General features: G+C 62.2%; 7 protein-coding genes across 7 annotated transcripts; 4 read left to right on the plus strand and 3 right to left on the minus strand.

The window, feature by feature from the left end:
• Positions 1-202: 202 nt before the first annotated feature.
• Positions 203-1,825, minus strand: A1Q1_03773 (uncharacterized protein; the record flags this gene model as incomplete). Its single annotated transcript, XM_014328311.1, has 1 exon — positions 203-1,825. The coding sequence occupies one exon, from the start codon at positions 1,823-1,825 to the stop codon at positions 203-205; it is 1,623 nt and encodes a 540-aa protein (XP_014183786.1).
• A 1,121-nt stretch (positions 1,826-2,946) lies between these two features.
• A1Q1_03774 (uncharacterized protein) lies at positions 2,947-4,577 on the minus strand (the record flags this gene model as incomplete). Its single annotated transcript, XM_014328312.1, has 3 exons — positions 2,947-3,099; positions 3,518-4,310; positions 4,426-4,577. The coding sequence occupies 3 exons, from the start codon at positions 4,575-4,577 to the stop codon at positions 2,947-2,949; spliced, it is 1,098 nt and encodes a 365-aa protein (XP_014183787.1).
• Positions 4,578-4,779: 202 nt separating this feature from the next.
• Positions 4,780-7,164, plus strand: A1Q1_03775 (ATP-dependent RNA helicase prh1; the record flags this gene model as incomplete). The annotated part of the gene is made up of 1 exon (XM_014328313.1): positions 4,780-7,164. The coding sequence occupies one exon, from the start codon at positions 4,780-4,782 to the stop codon at positions 7,162-7,164; it is 2,385 nt and encodes a 794-aa protein (XP_014183788.1).
• A 623-nt stretch (positions 7,165-7,787) lies between these two features.
• On the plus strand, positions 7,788-11,805 carry A1Q1_03776 (alpha-mannosidase; the record flags this gene model as incomplete). The annotated part of the gene is made up of 5 exons (XM_014328314.1): positions 7,788-7,839; positions 7,939-8,466; positions 8,705-8,844; positions 8,891-11,499; positions 11,604-11,805. 5 exons carry the CDS (start codon positions 7,788-7,790, stop codon positions 11,803-11,805), a joined length of 3,531 nt encoding a protein of 1,176 aa, XP_014183789.1.
• Positions 11,806-12,577: 772 nt separating this feature from the next.
• A1Q1_03777 (uncharacterized protein) lies at positions 12,578-15,147 on the plus strand (the record flags this gene model as incomplete). Its single annotated transcript, XM_014328315.1, has 2 exons — positions 12,578-13,109; positions 13,250-15,147. 2 exons carry the CDS (start codon positions 12,578-12,580, stop codon positions 15,145-15,147), a joined length of 2,430 nt encoding a protein of 809 aa, XP_014183790.1.
• Positions 15,148-15,453: 306 nt separating this feature from the next.
• A1Q1_03778 (uncharacterized protein) lies at positions 15,454-16,020 on the minus strand (the record flags this gene model as incomplete). The annotated part of the gene is made up of 1 exon (XM_014328316.1): positions 15,454-16,020. The coding sequence occupies one exon, from the start codon at positions 16,018-16,020 to the stop codon at positions 15,454-15,456; it is 567 nt and encodes a 188-aa protein (XP_014183791.1).
• A 263-nt stretch (positions 16,021-16,283) lies between these two features.
• A1Q1_03779 (uncharacterized protein) lies at positions 16,284-19,922 on the plus strand (the record flags this gene model as incomplete). Its single annotated transcript, XM_014328317.1, has 1 exon — positions 16,284-19,922. The coding sequence occupies one exon, from the start codon at positions 16,284-16,286 to the stop codon at positions 19,920-19,922; it is 3,639 nt and encodes a 1,212-aa protein (XP_014183792.1).
• Between the last annotated feature and the right edge of the window lie 207 nt (positions 19,923-20,129).

Consider the following 20,129-nt stretch of genomic DNA (forward strand, 5'->3'; position numbering starts at 1 on the left):
CTCTCGCGTCACAAGCCCGCCACTCCAGCCAGCCCAAGAGTGGACCCAGGTTTCCATAGAACAGTGGCTAGAACATTTGTCTGTGCATAAGATGCAATGGTGTACATTACGCAGCAGCTGATGGAGATCTATGCATGCAACAGATTATAACTATGTGTACACTCCTACACTCTTCTCCCAGATCTTCGGGCGAGCGCACCGCCTAAGCGACAATCTCGCTCCTGCGGACATAAGTCTGCGCCCTCGTCGGCGTAGCAGCACCAGCGGGCAGACCCGCACTATCCCGCTTGCCGGATCTCAAACTGGCCGTCCTGCGCTTGAGATTGGCAGCATAAGCGGCGGCATAGTTCTGTGCCGTTGTCGACTTGCTCGCCGTGGGATTGGGCACGTCGTACAGCGACTCGTCGCTGAAGTCGCTCACACTCGCCGTGTCTTCGGGCGGGGGCGCGTAGGCTTTCCCGGGCACGTAGCGCTGCTGAGCCTGGGGCTGGCTCTGGGTCCGGGTGTGCGAGGGCTGGGTCACGTAGGAGCGGGACACGTGGTGCGAGTCGTGCGTCGGCGCGCCAAACGTCGACCGCGTGCGCGTACTCGCCCCACTGCTGCTCGACCAGCGCTTATACGCCGCATCGACGTCGACGCCATCGGCGACACGGTTCCAGCCGCCGTTGTAGCTCTCCTGCCCCTCGTGTCCCTCACTCTGGGAATGAATTTGCCACGAGCTGGCTGTGGGGCTTGTGGGCGAGGACGGGAGGCGATCAGCACTGACGTGCGCGTACTTTGTCCCCGTGCGGCCCGTTGTGACGTGCGCGTACTTTGTCCCCGTTACGCCTGTCGTGGTGGGGACTGCTGGTTCCCACTGCTGGGCGGGAGGGGAGGTCGGCCGGCTCCCGAACTCGTTGTACGAGGGCGTGTCTGCCCGCCCGTACTGGGGGGAGATGGAGCGCTGCGCCGGCGAGGGCGCGTATTGCGGCGAGAGCGGGCGGACGGCGTCGTACCGCGCTTGGTCGCCCGAGCGGCGCGAGTTGCTCGCTGCGATCGCTGCGAGACTGCCGTGGCTTGGTTCCCGGGCGTGGCCGAGGGCATGGGATGAGGCGGAGGGAGACGCCGAGTGCGACGAGAAGGCGCCAGAGTGTCGCTGCTCTGGGCTCCGGTAGGGGCCGGAGGGTTTCCAGGCGCTAGTGTCGGGACGGGAGTCACTGCTCCTCGCGCTCATCTTGCTCATCTTGGAGCGGGTCGAGTTGGAGCGCGCAGGCGTCTCCTCGGACACAAGGCGCGAGACTTGTGTCTTTGGCTTTGGATCGGAGAGGACGACAGCCTCGGTCTCAGCGGTCCTCGGAACCGACGCCGGCTTGGGGGAGGCATGCGGGTGCGGGTGGTCTGGCTTTGCCATTGCGACGGCGTAAGCGTTGTTCTGGCTCGGGACGTAGGACGGCTGCGCCGCGAAGCGGTCGTACGTCATTGCCTCGACCGGGGCGCCGTGGCTGTGGTCGCTGCTGCTGAATGTGCCCGAGACGGGTGAGACGGGGCTCACTGCCCCGCCGCTTGTCATGCGCTGCCGCTCGGTCGAGGTCGACACCCGTCCCTTTCGGGCGTACGCGGTCGAAGGCTGCGAGTGGGCCGTCGTGTACGCCTGCTCCATCATCGGCTGCTGCTTGCTGGAGCGCTTGGAGCGCTTGCCCTTGGAGCCCTTGCGGCGCACCCAGGACTTGAGCTTGAGGTAGACATTGTCGATGACGGTCAGGAAAGCGTCGAGCCACTTGAGCAGCACGCCGAGAGGGCCGCCGACATTCGGCGGCGTGCGGGGGTCGGGCTGGTAGTCGGACATTGCTGTGATAAGAAGATAGGGGATTCGGACAGATGAATTGGTGTAACGGTTGCGCCAGTCGGATCGATATCGTTCAAAGACGGACTCAGGTGTCTATTGGGCGCGATGATTGTGGTGAAAATGAAACGAAGGTTCAGTGACGATGGGGGCGATCAAGAAAGAAGTGAAGAAGGAAATAGTTGCAGTTTCTTGATCGATGCACGTCTATGTATCTATCTTTTGCGTCGATGGAGCCGACGGGCCTGAGCACGGAGGAGCGTCGCTTATTTCATCATGTCGGTGTCACCCGCGGATAAGACGAGAGTGACGGAGTGAGTGACAAGATGACGTTTGCTGGGGGGCATGACTAAATGACCGAGATACGTCTGTCCTCTGCTGCTCCTTCCGCATGCCCGGTGGCCCTGCACCCAGCCCGGTGGCGAAAGTTTTCCTAGCGCCATAAGGGACCCGCTGAATGGCCGATCCTCACCGCGCTCCTCCCCCGGCCCCCGACCTCGGCGCAATCGCCCCGGCCGCGCAAGCATCGACATCATACCGATGCTTCTGCGCACAGTCGACTGGAGCACGAACACTGCTTTGGACGAACCACAACGCGTGCATGTGTGCCGCTCACTGAGCAGACACTCTGCGCAGTCCCATATTGGCTCTGTCACGTCGCACCGATTGCACAGGCCTTGGCGCTCGTGCCGATAGGCGCAAGGGCCACCGACGTCGGAGAAGCAACAACCACCAGCCAAGGATGTCAGGATTGCTATCAGGAGTCACGGTCGGTGGATGTGGGCAAGCCAGCGCCAGGTAGATGGGGGAACCAATGATAAGCCCTGGCACGGCCGAGGTCCCGCTCCACCCACCACTCGCAGCCGCTCATCACTCGGGCTCCAAGAAGGCACGCGCCGTGCCTGACCCAGCGCGTGCTTTGTCGGGCTCGCCGTTGTACCAACTGATGCACACAGTTCTCTGTTCGGGATCTGGGGCACCCTCCCTACCTGGCATTGGCTTCCGCGATTGGGGAACCGCTCCTGCAGCTCGACATGTGAGTTTGCGGAGGTGGGCGTTACCACACATCGAGTGCGGGGCCGTACGTCCGCTGCGGCTGCCTGTGGGAGCGATATCCGGCGCGGCTACTCGGCATCGCGATCGCACTCGCTTGGGCAATGGAAAAGAGCCGGAGCTCCCGACGCCTTGTGCGATCCCGGCTCATATCTCGCTCTCAGTGCCTGTCCAGAGGAGGGCTCTGCGTCCCGTAGTGCCACACCTAGTTTCACAGCTTCTCCCTGCGTTCCGAGGTCCCAGCGAAGTTGCCGGGAAATGGCGCGGCGCTCGGGGCACATGGAGGACTCGCCGGTCACTTCCATGTCGCACCGTAGGTGCGTGCAGTCAGCGACGACGCTGGAAGCTGGATTTGAAGCGAGATGTCGCGAGCGATCGGTATCGTGGAACCATTCCGGAGCAATCACGATAAGCCGCACGACCGGACCGAGGACGCAGCGTAATCAGTAGACGATGCGATCGAGGAAGCGGGCGGCATCTCCATCTCTTATTCGGTTGCCCCGCGGCTCTACACCCCGCAGCCCCAGAGTCCGAAGGGAAGGAAAGCAGTCTTTGCGAGCGAGCAATTGGCACTGCTCTGCGAGAGTCGAGTTCGACAAATCGAGTGTCTGAGGTTAGCGACAACCCTTCGGCTACACACACCTTCAACAGGATGAGGCGCTTTCCAAGGGCGGTCAGGCCTTGTGCGGCCCACAAAAGATCCTCATCATTCCTTCTCTTCTGTCCAGCAGTGCCAGAATCGCCTGTCGTTCCGATGAGCTTGTAGCGGGGCAAGCCGGAATAGACACCCCTCAACCCCAGAGACCTCAAGCTGGGTGGCAGCACCAGCCTCGTCAGGTCCGGTATCCGGCAGAAGGCGAGGTTCACGGACGTGAGAACGCTCAGATCAACCGTCCTCAGCATACGCCCCGGCGCGGGGTGACTCGGTATGCAGAGCGAAGTGATAGTCGTGTCATCGTCGCGGTCCCAATCTTCCTCGCCCTCGTCCCCAGCGTCGTACTCATTTTCCTCGCCTAGGCCTGGCGGCTCAGGTTTATGCGTCAGGATCGCTCGTACCTGGTCGTCTGCGAGGCGCCCTCGCGCGACTTCGAGCACCCGCTCCCGCAGATGTGGCTCAAGCTGAAGCACAGCGGGCAAGACAATGTCGGATATCCGCTCGCCCTCGACAGCCGTGTTGTCCCGGAGCAGGGCGACCGTGAGATCGCAACAGATGGTCGCCAGGCTCGGTGCTCCGTGACGCGGACTTGCGTCCACATGTGGGTCCTTCAGAAACTCTATCGCGTCCGCAATCTCAGAGTCGGTCGGTTGCGGCGCATCCACAGCCGTTGCTTGCGGCGTCTCTGTCCGCTTCCACCAAGACTTGGGTGGCGCTGGGCCCGCAACACGCCGGCGCTCTGCATCGTGTTCCTCTCGTTCACGTCGGAGAAGCTCAGCACTGGCGTCAGCTCACAGATTCTCCATCCTAAACAGCTACATATTAGTAATGAGTTTGTCCGAGTGAGTCGGGCGGCTCGGGGGAAGGTTCAGACGTTGGAGGACGGTGCACTCACGGATGAATATCCGGCTCCTGCACTCGCACAGGAGCTACAGCCTGTTGCGCCCTCGAGTTGGCGAGCAGCTCCGCAACAGTCGGTTCGCGCCGTTGTTCACGGTGGGTCACTCTGCCGAGGAGATGCTTGAAGCTCGGCGCATGCTTGGTCATGGTTCTGTGGACGACAGCTGATGCACAACGTCGTCTCTTGCCCTTGACTGAACCTTTCAGTGGCGAGTCTGGTGGAGGCAGAGTGGAGGTGGAGGCCGGGCGGGACCAAATATTTCGACCACCATGGAGGTCGCCGAGACTGGGAGGTGAGGGGCCAAGATTTGTTTTGGTTCGCGATCGAACCGTCACTGCCGTCATCGACATGTCGAAGCAGGTCAACTTCCACAGCGACAGCGAGGACGAGGTGCCGTCGAAGCGACCAAGAGTTGCTGAGAAGGTTGAAGACTCGACACCGAAAGACAAGAAGAGCAAGAAGAAAAACAAGAAGAAGCAAGGCAAGGGCAAGGGCGCCCCCGTCGACTTAGCCGCGCAGGCTGCTGAGCTGCTGAAGACGCGCCAGTCGCTGCCGTTCTACCAGGACCGAGCCAACATTCTCGACGCAATCCTCTCGAATGACACAACCGTCGTTGTTGGTGAGACGGGATGTGGCAAATCGACGCAGCTCGGCCAGCTGCTCCGTCGCGAGCCGCGAGCTCTCGAGTACTTCAACGGCAAGCACAAGGGGAAGGACGGCGAACCAAGCACTCATGCTCCGAGCATTGCGATTACGCAACCAAGACGACTGCCGTGTATCTCTCTTGCTACTCGCGTTGCAGCTGAAATGGGCGTCGAGGTCGGCAAGGAAGTCGGATATGCCGTGCGTTTTGAGGATTGCTCTAGCTTCGAGACCAAGGTCCGCTTCCTAACCGAGGGAGTGCTCATGCGTGAGCTCGCAAACGCCGACGGACGAGAAGACAAGAAGAAGTCCAAAGACGACGACGACGAGCAGGAAGCCAAGGGCAAGGGCAAGGCGAACGGCAAGAAGGCGAAGAAGGCCGATGCCGCCAACGGAGATGAGATGGCCGCCGGGCAAGACGACAAGCTGAACCTGCTGGAGCGATACGACGTCGTTGTCATCGACGAGGCACACGAGCGTACGCTGAACACCGACTTCCTTCTCGGCTCTCTCAAGAAGATTCAACGAATCCGAGCCGAGCGCGCCGCGGCCGGCAAGGGAGGGCCACTGAAGCTCGTGATCATGAGTGCGACGCTCGACCCGGCAAAGTTTACCAACTTCTTCGACCATTGCCCCTCGCTTCACGTTCCAGGACGAATGTACGACGTCGACATCCAGAACGTCCCCACACCAGTGGACGACTACATTGAGTCTGCCTCCGACGCCGTCATTTCGATCCACACGCGGAAACCCTCTCCTGTCGGCGAGGTGCTCATCTTTATGCCTGGGAGCGACGAGATCGAGAACACGGTGGCGCTGCTCCGACGAAAAGCCGCGGACTTGGGGCCGGACGCGGACCAGCTGCAGGTTCTCCCGCTGTACTCGTCTCTGCCTCCGTCGGCACAGGCGAAGATCTTCGCTCCCCTGCCTCCAAAAACTCGCCGCATCGTCGTCGCGACCAACGTCGCCGAGACCTCGCTCACGATCCCCGGCATCGCGTTCGTCATCGACTCGGGCTTCAAGAAGGAGAAGGAGTACATCTACCGCGCATCTGGAGCCATCGAGCACCTGCGCAAGCAGGCGATCTCGCAAGCCTCGGCCAACCAGCGCAAGGGCCGCGCGGGACGCGAGATGCCCGGCGAGTGTCTCCGCCTCTACACGAAGGACTTCTTCAAGAAGATGAAGGTGTTCGACACGCCCGAGATCCAGCGGTGCAACCTCTCGAGTGCGATTCTGAGCCTGATCGCAATGAACCAGAATCCCTTTGAGTTTGAGTACATCGACGCCCCAGGCCGGGACAGTATTGTGGCCGCCTTCCGCTCACTCGCGGGCCTGGGTGCCATTGCGAGTCCAACCGAGATCACGCCCCTCGGCCGCGAGATGCTCAAGTACCCTCTGGACCCGGAACATGGGCGCATCCTCCTGGCCGGCTTCGAGTTCGGGTGCAGTGCCGAGATCATTGACATTCTGTCTCTGATTGTGAGCGGGCCGGTCTTCGTCGAGCGCGGCAGCGACGGGAAGGAGAGCGCGGCGCAGGCGCGGCAAAAGTTCATCGCACGCGATGGCGACCACCTGACGGGCATGAATGTGCTCCGAGCGTATCTGGCGCTAAAGGAGCAGCGTGCCGAGGAGCTCGCCGACGGCGAATCAAGCAAGAAGGAGGAAAAGGGCTTGGCGTCGTGGTGTCGCGACAACGCCGTGAACAGCAAGACCCTAGCGGCGGCGTGCAAGGTGCGCGCGCAGCTGCGCCAGCTCGCCGTTCGGCACGGACAGACAATTACGAGCTGCCACTCTGAGCTCGCGCCCATCTCTCATGCGCTTTTACAGGGCTTGTTCATGAACACGGCCGTGATCCAGGCCGACGGGACGTACAAGCAGACCGTGGGCAGTCTACAGGTCAAGATCCACCCGAGCAGTGTGCTCGCCGGGAAGAAGGTGCCCGCCATCCTGTATGACGAGCTCACGATCACGAGCGCGATATACGCCCGCAACGTCTCTGCGTTCGAGCAGGGATGGCTCGCCGAGGTGCCTTGGTTCCAGAAGGCGGCGGGCGGGAGCGTCGCCCGCCCCGTGGAGCGCAAGCAGGTGTAAGCGCCCATACGAAGTTGATGCGGGGCTGGCTCGGCATGTGTCCCGATCACTGGCATTCCGTTACACCGGATCACGCGGTTCACGCGCTCGGGTTCCGATCACGGGCCGAGGCGGGCTACCTCGGCATCTCCCTTCATAGATGACTAGACTTGTGTATGTACCATTACCACTTGCATGCCAGATGGCCAGCTGCGTGCTTGTGCATGGGGACGGGCAGCTGATGGTGGGGCCATGAGGCGTGACGGACGAAGCTTAGAGTTGCGCAGCGTTGTGAACGGCGAGGGAGCCGATACGCGGTTGGAATGCCGGGGATGCCGGGAGTGGACCGTGTGGACCGTGTGGTGTCGAGTTGCAGACTAGTGGGTAGTGTGGGTCATGTGAACGTCACTGCGACGCGGCTGTGACCGATGATTATCCTGACAACTCATCCCCGACACGACGACCGTCAGCTGTCTTGGGTCTTGGCTCTCTTTAGCATCTTACACCCATTGTCTGTCAATATACATTAGACAAACAACACCTTCCCATCCACACCGACACACACTCCCTCGCCACCCGGACCAGCTACCCCGCCCCCGCATTCACCCCTGCTCGTTGTTCCGAGGTAGCCGAACCCAACCACCATGAGTGCTGCCAAGGACAAGGACGCTTACCCCCGTCTCAACCGCGATGCTCGTGAGTCCATCATCGGGGGTGTTTGACCAGTGCATCTCGAGTGGTTGCACCGGGCAACCCAATGCAGCTGCTGGCATCTGCCGCTGAGCTGACTCCCAGGCTACAAGCATCTCGAGGACATCCACGGACATCTCGACCAGTTCATCGGTGGCCACTTCTCCGACGTCAACCTCTCTGCGCTGCTGTATGCTCACAGGCTCGATGACGAGAAGCACATTACGATCGAGTCATGGTCCGCCCCTGGGCTGAGCAAGCCGCTCTTCGCCGAGGCCGTCAAGCAGAAGTACAAGCCCGCGCACAAGGGCGAGATGTTCGGTCCTTCCTGGGTGAGTCACTTCGCTGCGGTCACACATCCACACGCTCCCCTTGGACGGTGGATGCATGCCTGTGGCCCTGCAGTTGTTCTGGACGGCGAAGGGCACAGTGCTTCTTGGCACATGCCGATCACATCCGGATCGGCTGGTGGCAGCTGTGAGATCGTGCGCCTAGCTGACAGCCAGTCCAACCATTGGTTCAAGATCACGGTCCGCATCCCCAAGGAATTCGAGAAGTATGAGCGCGTCCAGCTCGAGTTCGACATGTCCGGCGAGGCCATGGTGTTCGACACCGAGGGCAATGTCTACCAAGGTATGTGGATGCCAGGGTCGGTGATCACCGCCGGAACCCGAACCGTGTCCCTGTGACGTAGCCGCTGCGGCAACCTCGCAACGAACCGCAAACGTGCTTCCACCATGGCTGTGCGCAACCGAGAACCGCTGCGGTCACTGTCGCTGCCGTCCCGGAGGCTCTGTGAAGCGGCTGAGATGTCGCCGTACATGCCATTGTGGCTTTAGTTATGGGTTTGTGGCCGATAGCTGACATGCAGGTTTGACTGGGGCTCACGAGGTGGACCGCCGCGTCGACTTCATCATCCCTGAGAAGGATCGCAAGGCCGGTATCGGCCACTACATCATCGAGGCGAGCTGTAACCGCATGTTCGGTCAGAACAATGAGGCGCCCCCTGACGTGAGCTAACAGGGCGTTTAGACGAGCTAACGCCCAGCCGAACAAGTACTACAAACTCGAGAGCTGTGACCTCGTCGTGCCCAACATGGAGGCCTGGCGCCTCATGTGGGACTTCTACTCGATCCAGCAGATCTACCACAACTTCCCGTGGGACTCGACCATGCGCAACCGCGCCAAGTACATTGCGAACGAGATCATGAACGTCTTCCGCGAGGGCGACCTGTCCTCCGTCTCGGAGGCCCGTAAGACTGCCGAGGACGTGCTCGGCGAGCACTGGGAGAAGATCTGCGAGGAGGAGTCGAAGAACGCCGGCAAGCAAAAGGGTACTCTCTGGGCTGTCGGCCACTGCCACATCGACACTGCCTGGCTCTGGCCCTTCTCGGTCACGCAGCAAAAGTCGGCCCGCTCCTGGTCTACGCAGTGCGACCTCATGGACCGCTACCCCGAGCATCGCTTCAGTGCCACGCAGGCACAGCAGTTCAAGTGGCTCGAGCAGCAGTACCCGACTCTGTTCACGCGCATTCTGGGCAAGGTTAAGGAGGGCCGCTTCCAGCCTCTCGGCTCGACCTGGGTCGAGATGGACACGAACCTGCCTTCAGGTGAGGCGCTCGCACGTCAATTCCTGTACGGCCAGCGCTACTACGAGAGCCGCTTCGGTAAGCGCTCCAACGTGTTCGTGCTCCCGGATACATTCGGCTACTCGTCGCAGCTGCCGCAGATCTCGCGCCTGTCCGGCTCGCCCAACTTCTTCACGCAGAAGCTGTCGTGGAACCGCGACAACCAGTTCCCGCACACGACCTTCAACTGGGTCGGTATCGACGGCTCGCAGGTGCTCGCGCACATGACCCCAGTCAACAACTACAACTCGAATTGCAACATTGACGAGCTCCGTCGCGGCATGACGAACCACAAGCAGCTCGAGGTCTCTGAGAATGCCCTCCTGCTCTTCGGTAACGGTGACGGAGGTGGTGGCCCGACCGAGCCGCACCTGCAGCGGCTGCGTCGTGGCCGTGCCGCTGGCAAGAGGCGCGAAGCCGGTGGCCAGATGCCCCTCGTGAAGATGGGCGGCTCGTTTGACGAGTTCTACGAGGCTATCCGTAAGGAGACCAAGAATGGCGCGACGCTGCCCGTGTGGCAGGGCGAGCTGTACCTCGAGATCCACCGTGCGACTTACACCTCGCATGGTTCGATCAAGAAGGGCAACCGCAAGAGCGAGATCCTGATGCGCGAGGCCGAGTACCACGCGTCGATGGCGTCACTCTTCAACGACGACTACAAGTACCCGAAGTCGGAGTTGGATGCTGCGTGGGAGGACCTGCTCCTGTGTCAGTTCCACGACGTCCTTCCCGGCTCGGCCATCCACATGGTCTACGACGACGCCGAGAGGATCTACGCCAAGCTGCACAAGCGCGTCACCAAGATTATCAAGGACGCTCAGGACGCCCTCCTCTCGGGCACCGTTGAGCTGGAGCCGAAGCCCGCTGCCGCGCCGCCCAAGCCCGTGCTGACGGCCGTCAACACGCTTCCGGGCTGGGAGCGGCGCGAGGTCGTCAAGGTGCCCCTGAAGGAGCATGCGTGCGTACGCACCCACGCGGCCCAGCTGTCCAAGGACGGCAAGAACGCATACGTGCTCTTCGAAACGCAGCCGGAGCAGCTCGTCGCGACGCCTAACGGGCTGTACGCGCACTCGGGCCAGGCGTTTGCCAAGCAGGACGGCGACGTGTTCACGCTCGGCAACGACAATGTCGTGTTCACGATCGGGGACGGGCGCATCACGTCGATCAAGGATGTTGCGCTCGACCGCGAGCTGCTGGGCGAAGGCCAGACTGCCGGCTTTGTCGTATTCGAGGACCACCCCAACTACTGGGACGCTTGGGACGTGGACTCGTTCTACGTCGAGAAGCGCCGCGACCTCAAGTTTGACAAGGTGTCGATCAAAGACAACGGCCCCGTGCGCGCCTCCCTCGAGACGGTGGTCAAGTACAACAAGAGCGAGCTGCGGTTCACGATCTCGGTCGACGCCGTCGCAGCGTCGCTGAAGCCGAACGCGCGCTCCCTCATCCGCATCGACGCCGACTGCGACTGGCACGAGCGCCACTGGTTCCTCAAGTTTGAGCTGCCGCTCGACATCCATTCGGACCACACAACGTACGACACGCAGTTCGGCACGCTGCGCCGACCGACGCACCGCAACACGTCGTGGGACGCGAGCAAGTTCGAGGTGTGTGCGCACAAGTTTGCCGACCTCAGCGAGTACGGGTACGGCGTGGCGCTCATCAACGACTGCAAGTACGGGTACGCGACGCAGGGCAACGTGCTCCGCCTCTCGCTGCTTCGCGGCCCCACCATGCCCGACGCAGAGACGGACCAGGGCAAGCATCAGTTCAGCTTTGCGATTTACCCCCACGTCGGCACGTACACGGAGAGCGACGTGACGCAGGTCGCGTACGCTTTCAACGCGCCCCTCCGTCTTCGCCTTGGGTCCGCTGGCGTTGCGTCTACCGCCTTCGAGCACCCGTTCAAGGTCACTGGCGCCGACAACGTGATCCTCGAGACGGTCAAGCGCGGCGAGGACGACAAGAAGCACGGCCTGACAGCGTTGATTCTGCGTGTGTTTGAGCAGTACGGCGGCGCGGCACGTGCCACGCTAAAGATGTGAGTAGACGTCGGCTGGACCCCTGTCGCAGCAAGCCGGTCGGCTATCGCCTTCGGCCGTCCGGCTGCACACCAACTTCCGAAGACTTATGCTAATGCCCCAGCTCCCCCAACCTGAACGTGAAGAAGGCCGAGCTCGTCAACATTCTCGAGGACCCGATCGAGACGATCAGCCTCCAGCAGGTCGAGGACGGGACGACCCTCAAGCTCCCCTTCCGCGGGTATGAGATCAAGACTGTGCGCCTCACGCTGGGCGCGCGGCCGAAGAAGCTGCGCCGGGGCAGTGACTGCTGGGTCAAGATTTAATCGTGCATGGACGGCCGTCAGGCCGGACAGGTGCGAGTTGATCGAAGAGCTAGGTCAGATCAGTAGAGAATCGAGGAAGGAAGCTAAGAATAGTGCAGTCGAAAGAAGTCTGATAGTGCCGAATGAAGAAATGAAGCTAAGAATACGGCTGGAATGGCGTATGCCTGTGTGCGGAGAAACATTACATGCGACATGAATGGGTGGTGAGTCTGTGTCCGCAGCCGCGCAGCCGTGCAGCCTTCGCCGCTCGCACTCCGAGGCCTCTACTTGCCCTACTCACGATCTCCTACACGGTGAGATTCCCGTGGTGTAGAGGGTGGGAAAGCTACGGTCTCCAGCGGCGGGCGGCGGAGCAGCGCAAGGCACGGTGCAGCGCGGCACGGTGAGGACGCACCAATAGACACGGAGATAACGGAGATGCAGGTGTCGGCGAGCTCCGAAAACCGACCTTTTGACGGCCGGTGTCCCTAGACATCCCTGATGTTTTCGCTTTTAGCCGTCTCACTGCTCCTGCCTGGGTCAGTTTTTAGATTAATGACGGTCAAGACCGCAGACACCGCAGACACCGGTCGGTCCGTGGTTTCCATGCAGCGCAGAGACTTCTGTGACGTGAGGGAGAGGTTGAGAGCTTGTTGCATCTGCACACTCTCTCGCACACTCGCACACACACTACGACGCTCGATTCGATGACAACGTATCGATAAATCTAGGCCACACGACCACTCCACCCCCACTGTGCCGGACTGAACGGGTAACTACCGAAGACCGCAAAATGTCGGCTATTCCGCCATCACCACCACCACCTACGGCGGCGGCGCTGCCGCCATCAGAGACGGAGCTCGACCGTCGACCGTCCGTCCCCCCCAGCGAGGGATTCAGCGCCGACAGCGAGAGGACAGTCGCCGACACGCCCGAGCTAGACGAGAAGAAGCTAAGACTGTCGAGCGATGAACTTTCGGACGTGCCCGAGAAGCCTCGCCCATCTCCATCTCCAACTCACTCCCATTCCCACTCTGTCTCTCAACTGTCCCGCGGCACCCCCAACGCTCACACCTCCAACACCAACGCCGCGCTCCCCGCCAACTCGGCTCCCGCCGAGTCGAACGCCTCGCACGCTTCGCACGCCGACTCGACAATAGGCAAGAACGAGGGATGGCGGATAGGCAAGAAAGACGGCAAGAAGCACAAGGAGAGCAAGAAGGACGACGTCGAGGCGCAACGCGCGCCCGATATCTATGACCGGTTCCCGCCCCGGAAGAAGAAGCTCATCGTTGCTATTGTCGCCTACAGCGCTTTCCTTGGACGTAAGTTGGTTTGAGCTTGCGCACCTGAATACATCCCCCAGTCCAACGCCATGCCTGAGCGGCTGACCTCATCCCTCTATGTGGCGGTCACAGGCTTCCCCTCCTGTGTGCACTCAGAGACAACTCAGAGACACTCGCAGCGCTCACTGCGCTCACTCCAAAAGCTCCACTCGCTTCGCTCGTGCTCGCTCGTGTCGCTAACATCGCAGCAATGATGTCCTCCGCCTTCCTGCCCAGTATCACGCAAATGTCCTACGACCTGAACACGACCCCGGAAATGATCAACTACACCGTCGCCATCTTCATTGTGTCTGTCGGCGTCGCGCCTATCTTCTGGTCCCCCCTCGCCGGCTTCTACGGCCGCAAGGTTGTCTTTCTTTTGAGTATGCCCATCATGGCCGCGGCGTCGATCGGTGTGGCCGTGTCGCCGTATGTCGGTGCGCTGATCGGCACACGAATTCTGCAAGGAATAGGCAGTAGTTCGGTGCTGAGCGTGGGCGCGGGCACTGTCGGCGACATCTACCGCCCGACCGAAAGGGCCAACGCAATGGCATGGTTCTACTCTGGCGTCGTGCTTGGCCCCGCGCTGTCTCCCGTCATCGGCGGCCTGTTCACAGAATACACGGCCGACACCTGGCGCTCAACGCAGTACTTTCTCTGCGGCTGTTCCGTGCTCGCGATCGTGCTTGTGCTCCTCTTCTTGCCTGAGACATCGCACCCGCCCCTGCCCCACCACCGCCTCAAAGAAGAGACGGGCAAGAAGTTTGTGTGGTACTGGTTCAACCCCGTCAAAAGTCTGGCAATGCTCAAGTACTACAACCTCATCACGACGACCATCGCCAGCTCCATGATCATGATCATGATCTACTGCACGCTCGTGCCGCTCGGCACGATCTTCCACGACCGGTACAATATCAAGAACGCCGCGGTGAGCGGGTGCATCTACCTCGCGTCGGGGGGCGGCACGCTCATCGCCTCGCGCCTGATCGGACCCTACGCGGACAAGACGGTGAAGCGCTACATCGTGAAGAGGGGCTACCGCCGCCCTGAAGACAGATTGCGCGCCGCGATGCTGGGCACCGCCGTCGTGGCGCCGTGCACGGCGGTGATCTACGGCTGGCTCATGTGGGCGGACAAGGGCGGCCTAGCCCCGCTCATAGTGTTGCTGGCCATAAACGGCGCCGGGTTCCAACTCGCCCTGACGCCCATCAACGTGTACTTGGTCGACGCGGCGCAGAAACGGTCCGCGGAAGCGCTGGCCGTGAACAATTTCGCGCGATACCTGTGCTCAGCTGGCGCATCCGCCTTTGTGCTCCCGATGATGAATCGGATCGGCCCCGGATGGACCATGACGGTCGCCGCGGGCCTGACGTGGCTTGGCGCAGGCTGTATCCTGCTCACGATCAAGTGGGGCGAGAAGTGGCGCGAGAATGCGGCCCGCCGCAGTGGGAAGAACATGGACGGCACGCCGTTCGTGCCCCGCGACATTGCGGTGGGGGACAAGGGCGGAAACGCGGGCGAATTGGCGCCAAGCGCGGATCTGAAGGAGAAGGAGCGCAGGGGAGAGCTCAACGCGGCTCAGGCGGCAGAGATCGAGGATCCCGACGAGGCCGCCATCGAGGCTGCTGCCGTCGCGGGGCCCATGGCCGGCGCCGACATTGCGCGGTATATCTCCCACACGTCCGTGAGGTCGGGATGCTCGCATACTGGTCTCACTGGGGCGCCGCCGACGTCTTCTGCCTCGCCACAACCTACGGTTGCTACACAGCCCAGTGCCCACAGTGCCCAGCCCAGCCGCAAATCATCACGCAAATCGAAGCACGCGCCCGTGTTTGATGACGACGAGGAGGAGCACAAAGACGAACTCGAGCATGGCGAGCCGACACATCTGCCCCGGATGGGACAGCCTGTGGCTCGTGCCCTCACTAGAGAGAAGAGTCGGCGGGGTAGTAGGAGTAGCGTCGTCCATCCCACTGTTGGGGAGGTGCTGGAGCGCACTGTCTCGCTCTCGGGGGCGAGTTTGCATGGCGGTAGTTAAAAGCTTATAGAGCTCATTCATCTTGTGTCTAGGAGATGCATTTGCATTGGATATTAAAGATGCTGTGCGAGTACATGTCAGACACCAACTGACCCCAGCCCGAGGTCCGATCGTTGATATGGAATATAACATAGCAGTAAAGGAATACAACAAGAGAGTCTAGCAGGACGATTTCGTCTAGATGAAGAGGCCGGTCGAGAGAAGAGGGGGTGTTGGTGCAGAAGCAGAGCTTATGCCCACCGGCATCAACTGGCAAACGAGAACACACAAAGGTGGAGAAGAGGGCCCCGGAATCGATAAGCCCGCCTACAGAACCCAGTCGAACACTGTAGCAAAGCCGGCTGTCAGACTAAGCACTGCGAGCACAGTGCAGCTCGTAACGATTGCGAACATCTCTCTCCCTCGTGGCCGTTCAAACTCCTCCAGCCGCATCCCATCATCCGGCAAGAGTTCGACAGTATCCTCGTCGGCAAACGTGACCGTCCTCCCGCCTAACCGGTCCACGTCGTCCTCCTCGTCCATCTCCTCCTTGCTCTCATCGTCATCTCCCTCGTCGATTGCGAACGACTTGCGCATGCCGCTCGTTAGCCGGCGCGGGGTATCGGGGAGCTCAAACTCGGACGCCGCTTCGACCCAGCGCTCCGTCCGTCTGGAAGTGTTTGGCTTCGAAGTACTCGCTCGCCGCGTACTGGGGCCAGCTGAGGGCTGGTGGCTCACTGCCCGCGTGAGCTCGTTAATCGAGCCCGCTTGTGAGGTCGTCGGAGAGGCTGGTCGCCGAGGGGCGGGGAAGCCCGTCGTGTCGATCGAGGTTGCGCGGGCGAGGCGCAGAGATGCAATGTTGCGGTCTCGTTTCGGGGGTGCTGGGTCTGGCATGATGCTTCTAGCCTCGGGGTGTTTGCTGTCGTCTCGAAATGGGTAGAGGTGAGAAAGACAAGTGCAGCCGACGTTGGCCAAGAACAGAAAACGGGCCTTGGCTCTTTCAACAACAACCCCCGTGTCCCAAGTTCAGGCACACTTATCGGCGGGACCTATACCTCCACCTCCGCAGTGATGGCCATCGTCTTCCTGGATCCTGGAACACGTCCAGCACTACACTCATCGCTAACCTCCCACCTCACACTGAACATACGCCGCCCATGGACGACCCCTGGGCGGCCCCGTGGTCCACCCCGGCGGCAAAGGGAAACAAGTCCCCAGCGCCGCCGCGCATGTCCCTCTCCCCTCCGCCAGACGACGACGTGGATCCCTGGGGCCCGCCTGTGCCCAAGCCCAGCGCAGCTCCCGACCTACCTTCCCTCGACGCGCTGGCTCCGAGGAGATCAGAAGAGCTGCCAACATTCGACTCGGCCTTGCCGTCATGGGGAGGCGAGTGGGGCGCGACGCCGAAGAAGGCATCTCCCCCGGTAACCTCGACTTCGCCGACGACCTCTCCTACGCTGGGCAAGACGAGCTTGGGATCGCCGACCCTGGGTAAGAGCCCGCCAAAGTCCCCACTGCAGATTCCCCTCCCGAGGTCTCCTTCGCCTGATGCTGTCGAGCAGTCGGTGGAAGCTGCGTGGGGCGGAGACGACGTCGTCGCCCGTATGAGCCAGGACCTCGCCCGACCGTCACTCACGCTCTCGCGACCCGGTACCGTCTCTCCCGTCGCTGTCTCACGAACGACGACCCCGCAGCTGAACGAAGAGAGGGAGGATGAAGAGGAGGAAGAACCCCCTTCGCCAGGCCAGGCGCTGGAGCGCGAGCTCGACGTGATCTCGCCACAGCGCAGCCCGTCGCCGAAGCCGATCGTGGAAGATGAGGTCCGTGGCTTTCCCAGCCCAGAGACGGCAATGCGAGCAGCTCTCGGAGATCTGGATGACGACGACAAGCTTCCCGACCTCGACACCCTGATGGTCAAGGAGCCGCCACGGGATACGTCTCTCGGGCTTGCCGGTCTAGAGGCGAGCGACATCGTGCGCCGTTCGATGTCTCCCTCGTCCGACTTTGGCGGCTTCGGCTCCCCCGAACGCGGCGTGCGCTCCGACGACCCGTGGGGTACCGGTGCGGACGAGCCATGGGGCGCCGCTGTTGCTGAGCGAGATAGAGAACGTGAGAACACGCCGTCGCCATCGCGGCAGGAGAAACAGTGGGAGATTGCGCAGTCTGAGATGCGTCTGCGCGACGAGCTGGCTCCGTTTGAGAAGATTCAGTCGCTGAAGAAGGAGTGGGATGGCGTTGCTGCTGCCGTGTTGGGCGACAACGAACCCACAGTGTCTGAGGACGAGGAGCGGAAGCTGGACGCGGCGGCGAGTGCGCTGAAGGAGCACTCAGCCGATACGCTGCGCTCACTCACCGTGATCCCGGATACGACGGTGCCATTGCAGACGCAGACTGGAGCTCAGCTCGCGCGTGCTCTCGCCCGACCGAACCCGACCCCACAGAGTTCGCTCCTGTACGCGCCGAACGTGCGCCGACGGCCGTTAGGACCCGGACTGGAGAGTCGATGGGCGCAGAGGAGCAGGCTTGGCGAGCCCGACGTACCTGCCGAGAGCAGGCCGAGCCTCGAGTCTAGCCAAGGGAGCAGGTGGAGCTTTTGGCGGAAACAGGCGGCGCCACCCAAGCCGCTCGTCACAAGCGGAGGTGGCATGCTGGAGCGGAAGAGCGACGAGCCCTCTCGGCCCAGTGCAGGGAGCCGACCGGCTTCCATCTCGTCCATTCCGACACCTGCCACCTCGTCACGACCTGAAACACCCACAGCCCGTAGCGCAACGCCGACAATACCCGAGGACGCTGTGGCCAGCACACCGACCATTACGGTGCAGCCAGCGCCTCAGCAGCAAGGATCCCGCATGTCACGCATCTTCGGCTGGGGCAAGAAGAAGGCGCCCGAGGAGCCGAGCTCCGCTGGAGCGAAGGAGGACCTGGAGCTGACGACGGACGACTTTGCCTTCCTCGCGGAGGTACCCAGCCACACGCCGCCTGGGTCCGCTGACCTTCTCGGCATGGACGGCCCGACGGCGAACCTCGAGCAGGTCCTGAATGCGCCCAAGGCCGTCCCCCTGCCTGCACCCTTGGCGCCGCCACCTGGTGCGCCGCGAAGAAGCGACTCTGGAGGGGTTGTGGCACGAATGGCGCCCGCTCACGCGCCGACTCCCAGCGCGACGGACCTCCTCAGTGGACTCGACTTTGACGCGCCCCCGCCGCCGGCGAGCAAGCCGAGCACAGGTAGCAGCAGCTCGCTCTGGGACGACTTTCTCGAGCCTGCCAAGCCTTCGCCGACGACGAGCACCTTCCCCAGCATCAAGTCGACCTCTCCAGCCATTCCGACACTCGGTGCGCCGCCAAAATCGAGTTCCCCGCTCAGCGCCGAGCCCATGAGCGCTGGCTTCCCGACGCTTACGCCGACGCCACCTGCCTCTTCGCCTGTGACTGGCACCTTTTCCTCCCTCGTTCCCTCACGCCCGTCGACTTCCAAGTCGAGTCTTGACACGAAGCCTCCCGCCCCGTCACACCTCAGTCAGTCTAGCGTCAGCCAGTCGAACGACTTTGGTTTCGGCGATCTGTCCCTGTCGCCGCCGAAGCCCTCCCCGATCTCGACTCATGCAACGAGCGACAGCATCTCGAGCCAGAAGCAACCCTCGGCGCGCGCCTATGGCCCGAGCGGTGGGCTCGGCGGTGTTGCGGCTGCCCTCCCGCCGCGCGCTCGCTATGGTCCGAGTGGTCCCGCGCGCGGTAGTATCAGCGCGCTCCCCCCTCCCTCTGCTCTGTCACCAGCCTCGCCTGCGTTGGACTCTCCGCCGCAGCCGAGAAAGCTCACCAAGGGCCCCACGGGATACGGCAAGCTCAACGCTGTCGGCAGCCCCAGCCCGGAGAGAAAGGTGGCGACCGCACCTCCGCCATTCGGAGCGGGCATGGAGCCTTTGCGTCCTACCCCGAGCCCGTCGCCGTCCCCCTCTCCCGCTACTTCCCAGCCAATGCCGCCCATGGCTCCGATGGCCCCCATGGCGCCGTCGAAACCTCTTCAGCCCATGTCAGCACAGTCCGCCAACGACGACTTTGGCGATTTCGGGGACTTTGGGGACTTCAGTGCTCCAACTTCCGCCCCCGCCCAGCAAACGGGTTTCGGAACCTTCACCTCGGGCGACGACGATTTTGGCGACTTTGGCGACTTCACGTCGTTCGCCGCGCCCACCGCAGCCGCAGCTCCAGCCACGCCCGCGCGGATCCAGAGCGCCGCCCCAACACCGCCGTCCAAGTCCTCTGTGCCCCCATCCTACCGGCAGCAGAGCCACGGCACGCCCAGCAAGACGCGGCAGGCGCCCCCGCCGCAGATCAGTGTGCCGAAGGCTGGCGTGGCGAAACACCTCCCCCCAGCGCAGATGAAGCATTCCATCGAGCTCTCGTCGTCATTCGCGATTCCAACGCTGGCACCGCCGCCGGGTACGTCGAAGCCAAAACCCGCGCAACAGGAGAACCTCCTCGGCGACGATTTCGGGGACTTTGCCGACTTTGCGGCGCCAGTCTCGGGTCTACCTCCGCCTAGTGGCAACTCGGGCGTGGGTTTCCCCTCCTCGACTTCGGCTTCGGCGCTGGCAAACCTCTCCGCCTCGGCTGGGTCTGGCAGCAGCAGCCCTAGGAAGGTGGACCATGCGCCGGCGGCTGAGCTCGTGCATGCTGCGGCGCAGAGGGGGCCGGCGCAGTGGCCGTCCGCGTCGCCCATCAAGGCGCTCGCGCCGCCCCCGGGTAGTGCGCAGAACTCGCGCCCGACGAGCTTTATTGACCTCATGGATGAGTAGACGAGCTGCTCGAGAAGCTCGAGCGGAGCGAGAGCAGCGAGAGGCTCCGCAGCAAACGGGAGATGAGAAGGTAGATGTAATTGATGTCCTGAGCACCAGACACGATTCTGTACGCATGCAAACGCATACCCTATGCCTCTGGTGCGGACTGATGACAATATGCATGTGGAAACCTAGACTCTTCAGATGATACTTTGCTCTACGGCC

Source organism: Trichosporon asahii (genome assembly GCF_000293215.1).
Source record: "Trichosporon asahii var. asahii CBS 2479 unplaced genomic scaffold scaffold00004, whole genome shotgun sequence".
NCBI lineage: Eukaryota > Fungi > Basidiomycota > Tremellomycetes > Trichosporonales > Trichosporonaceae > Trichosporon > Trichosporon asahii.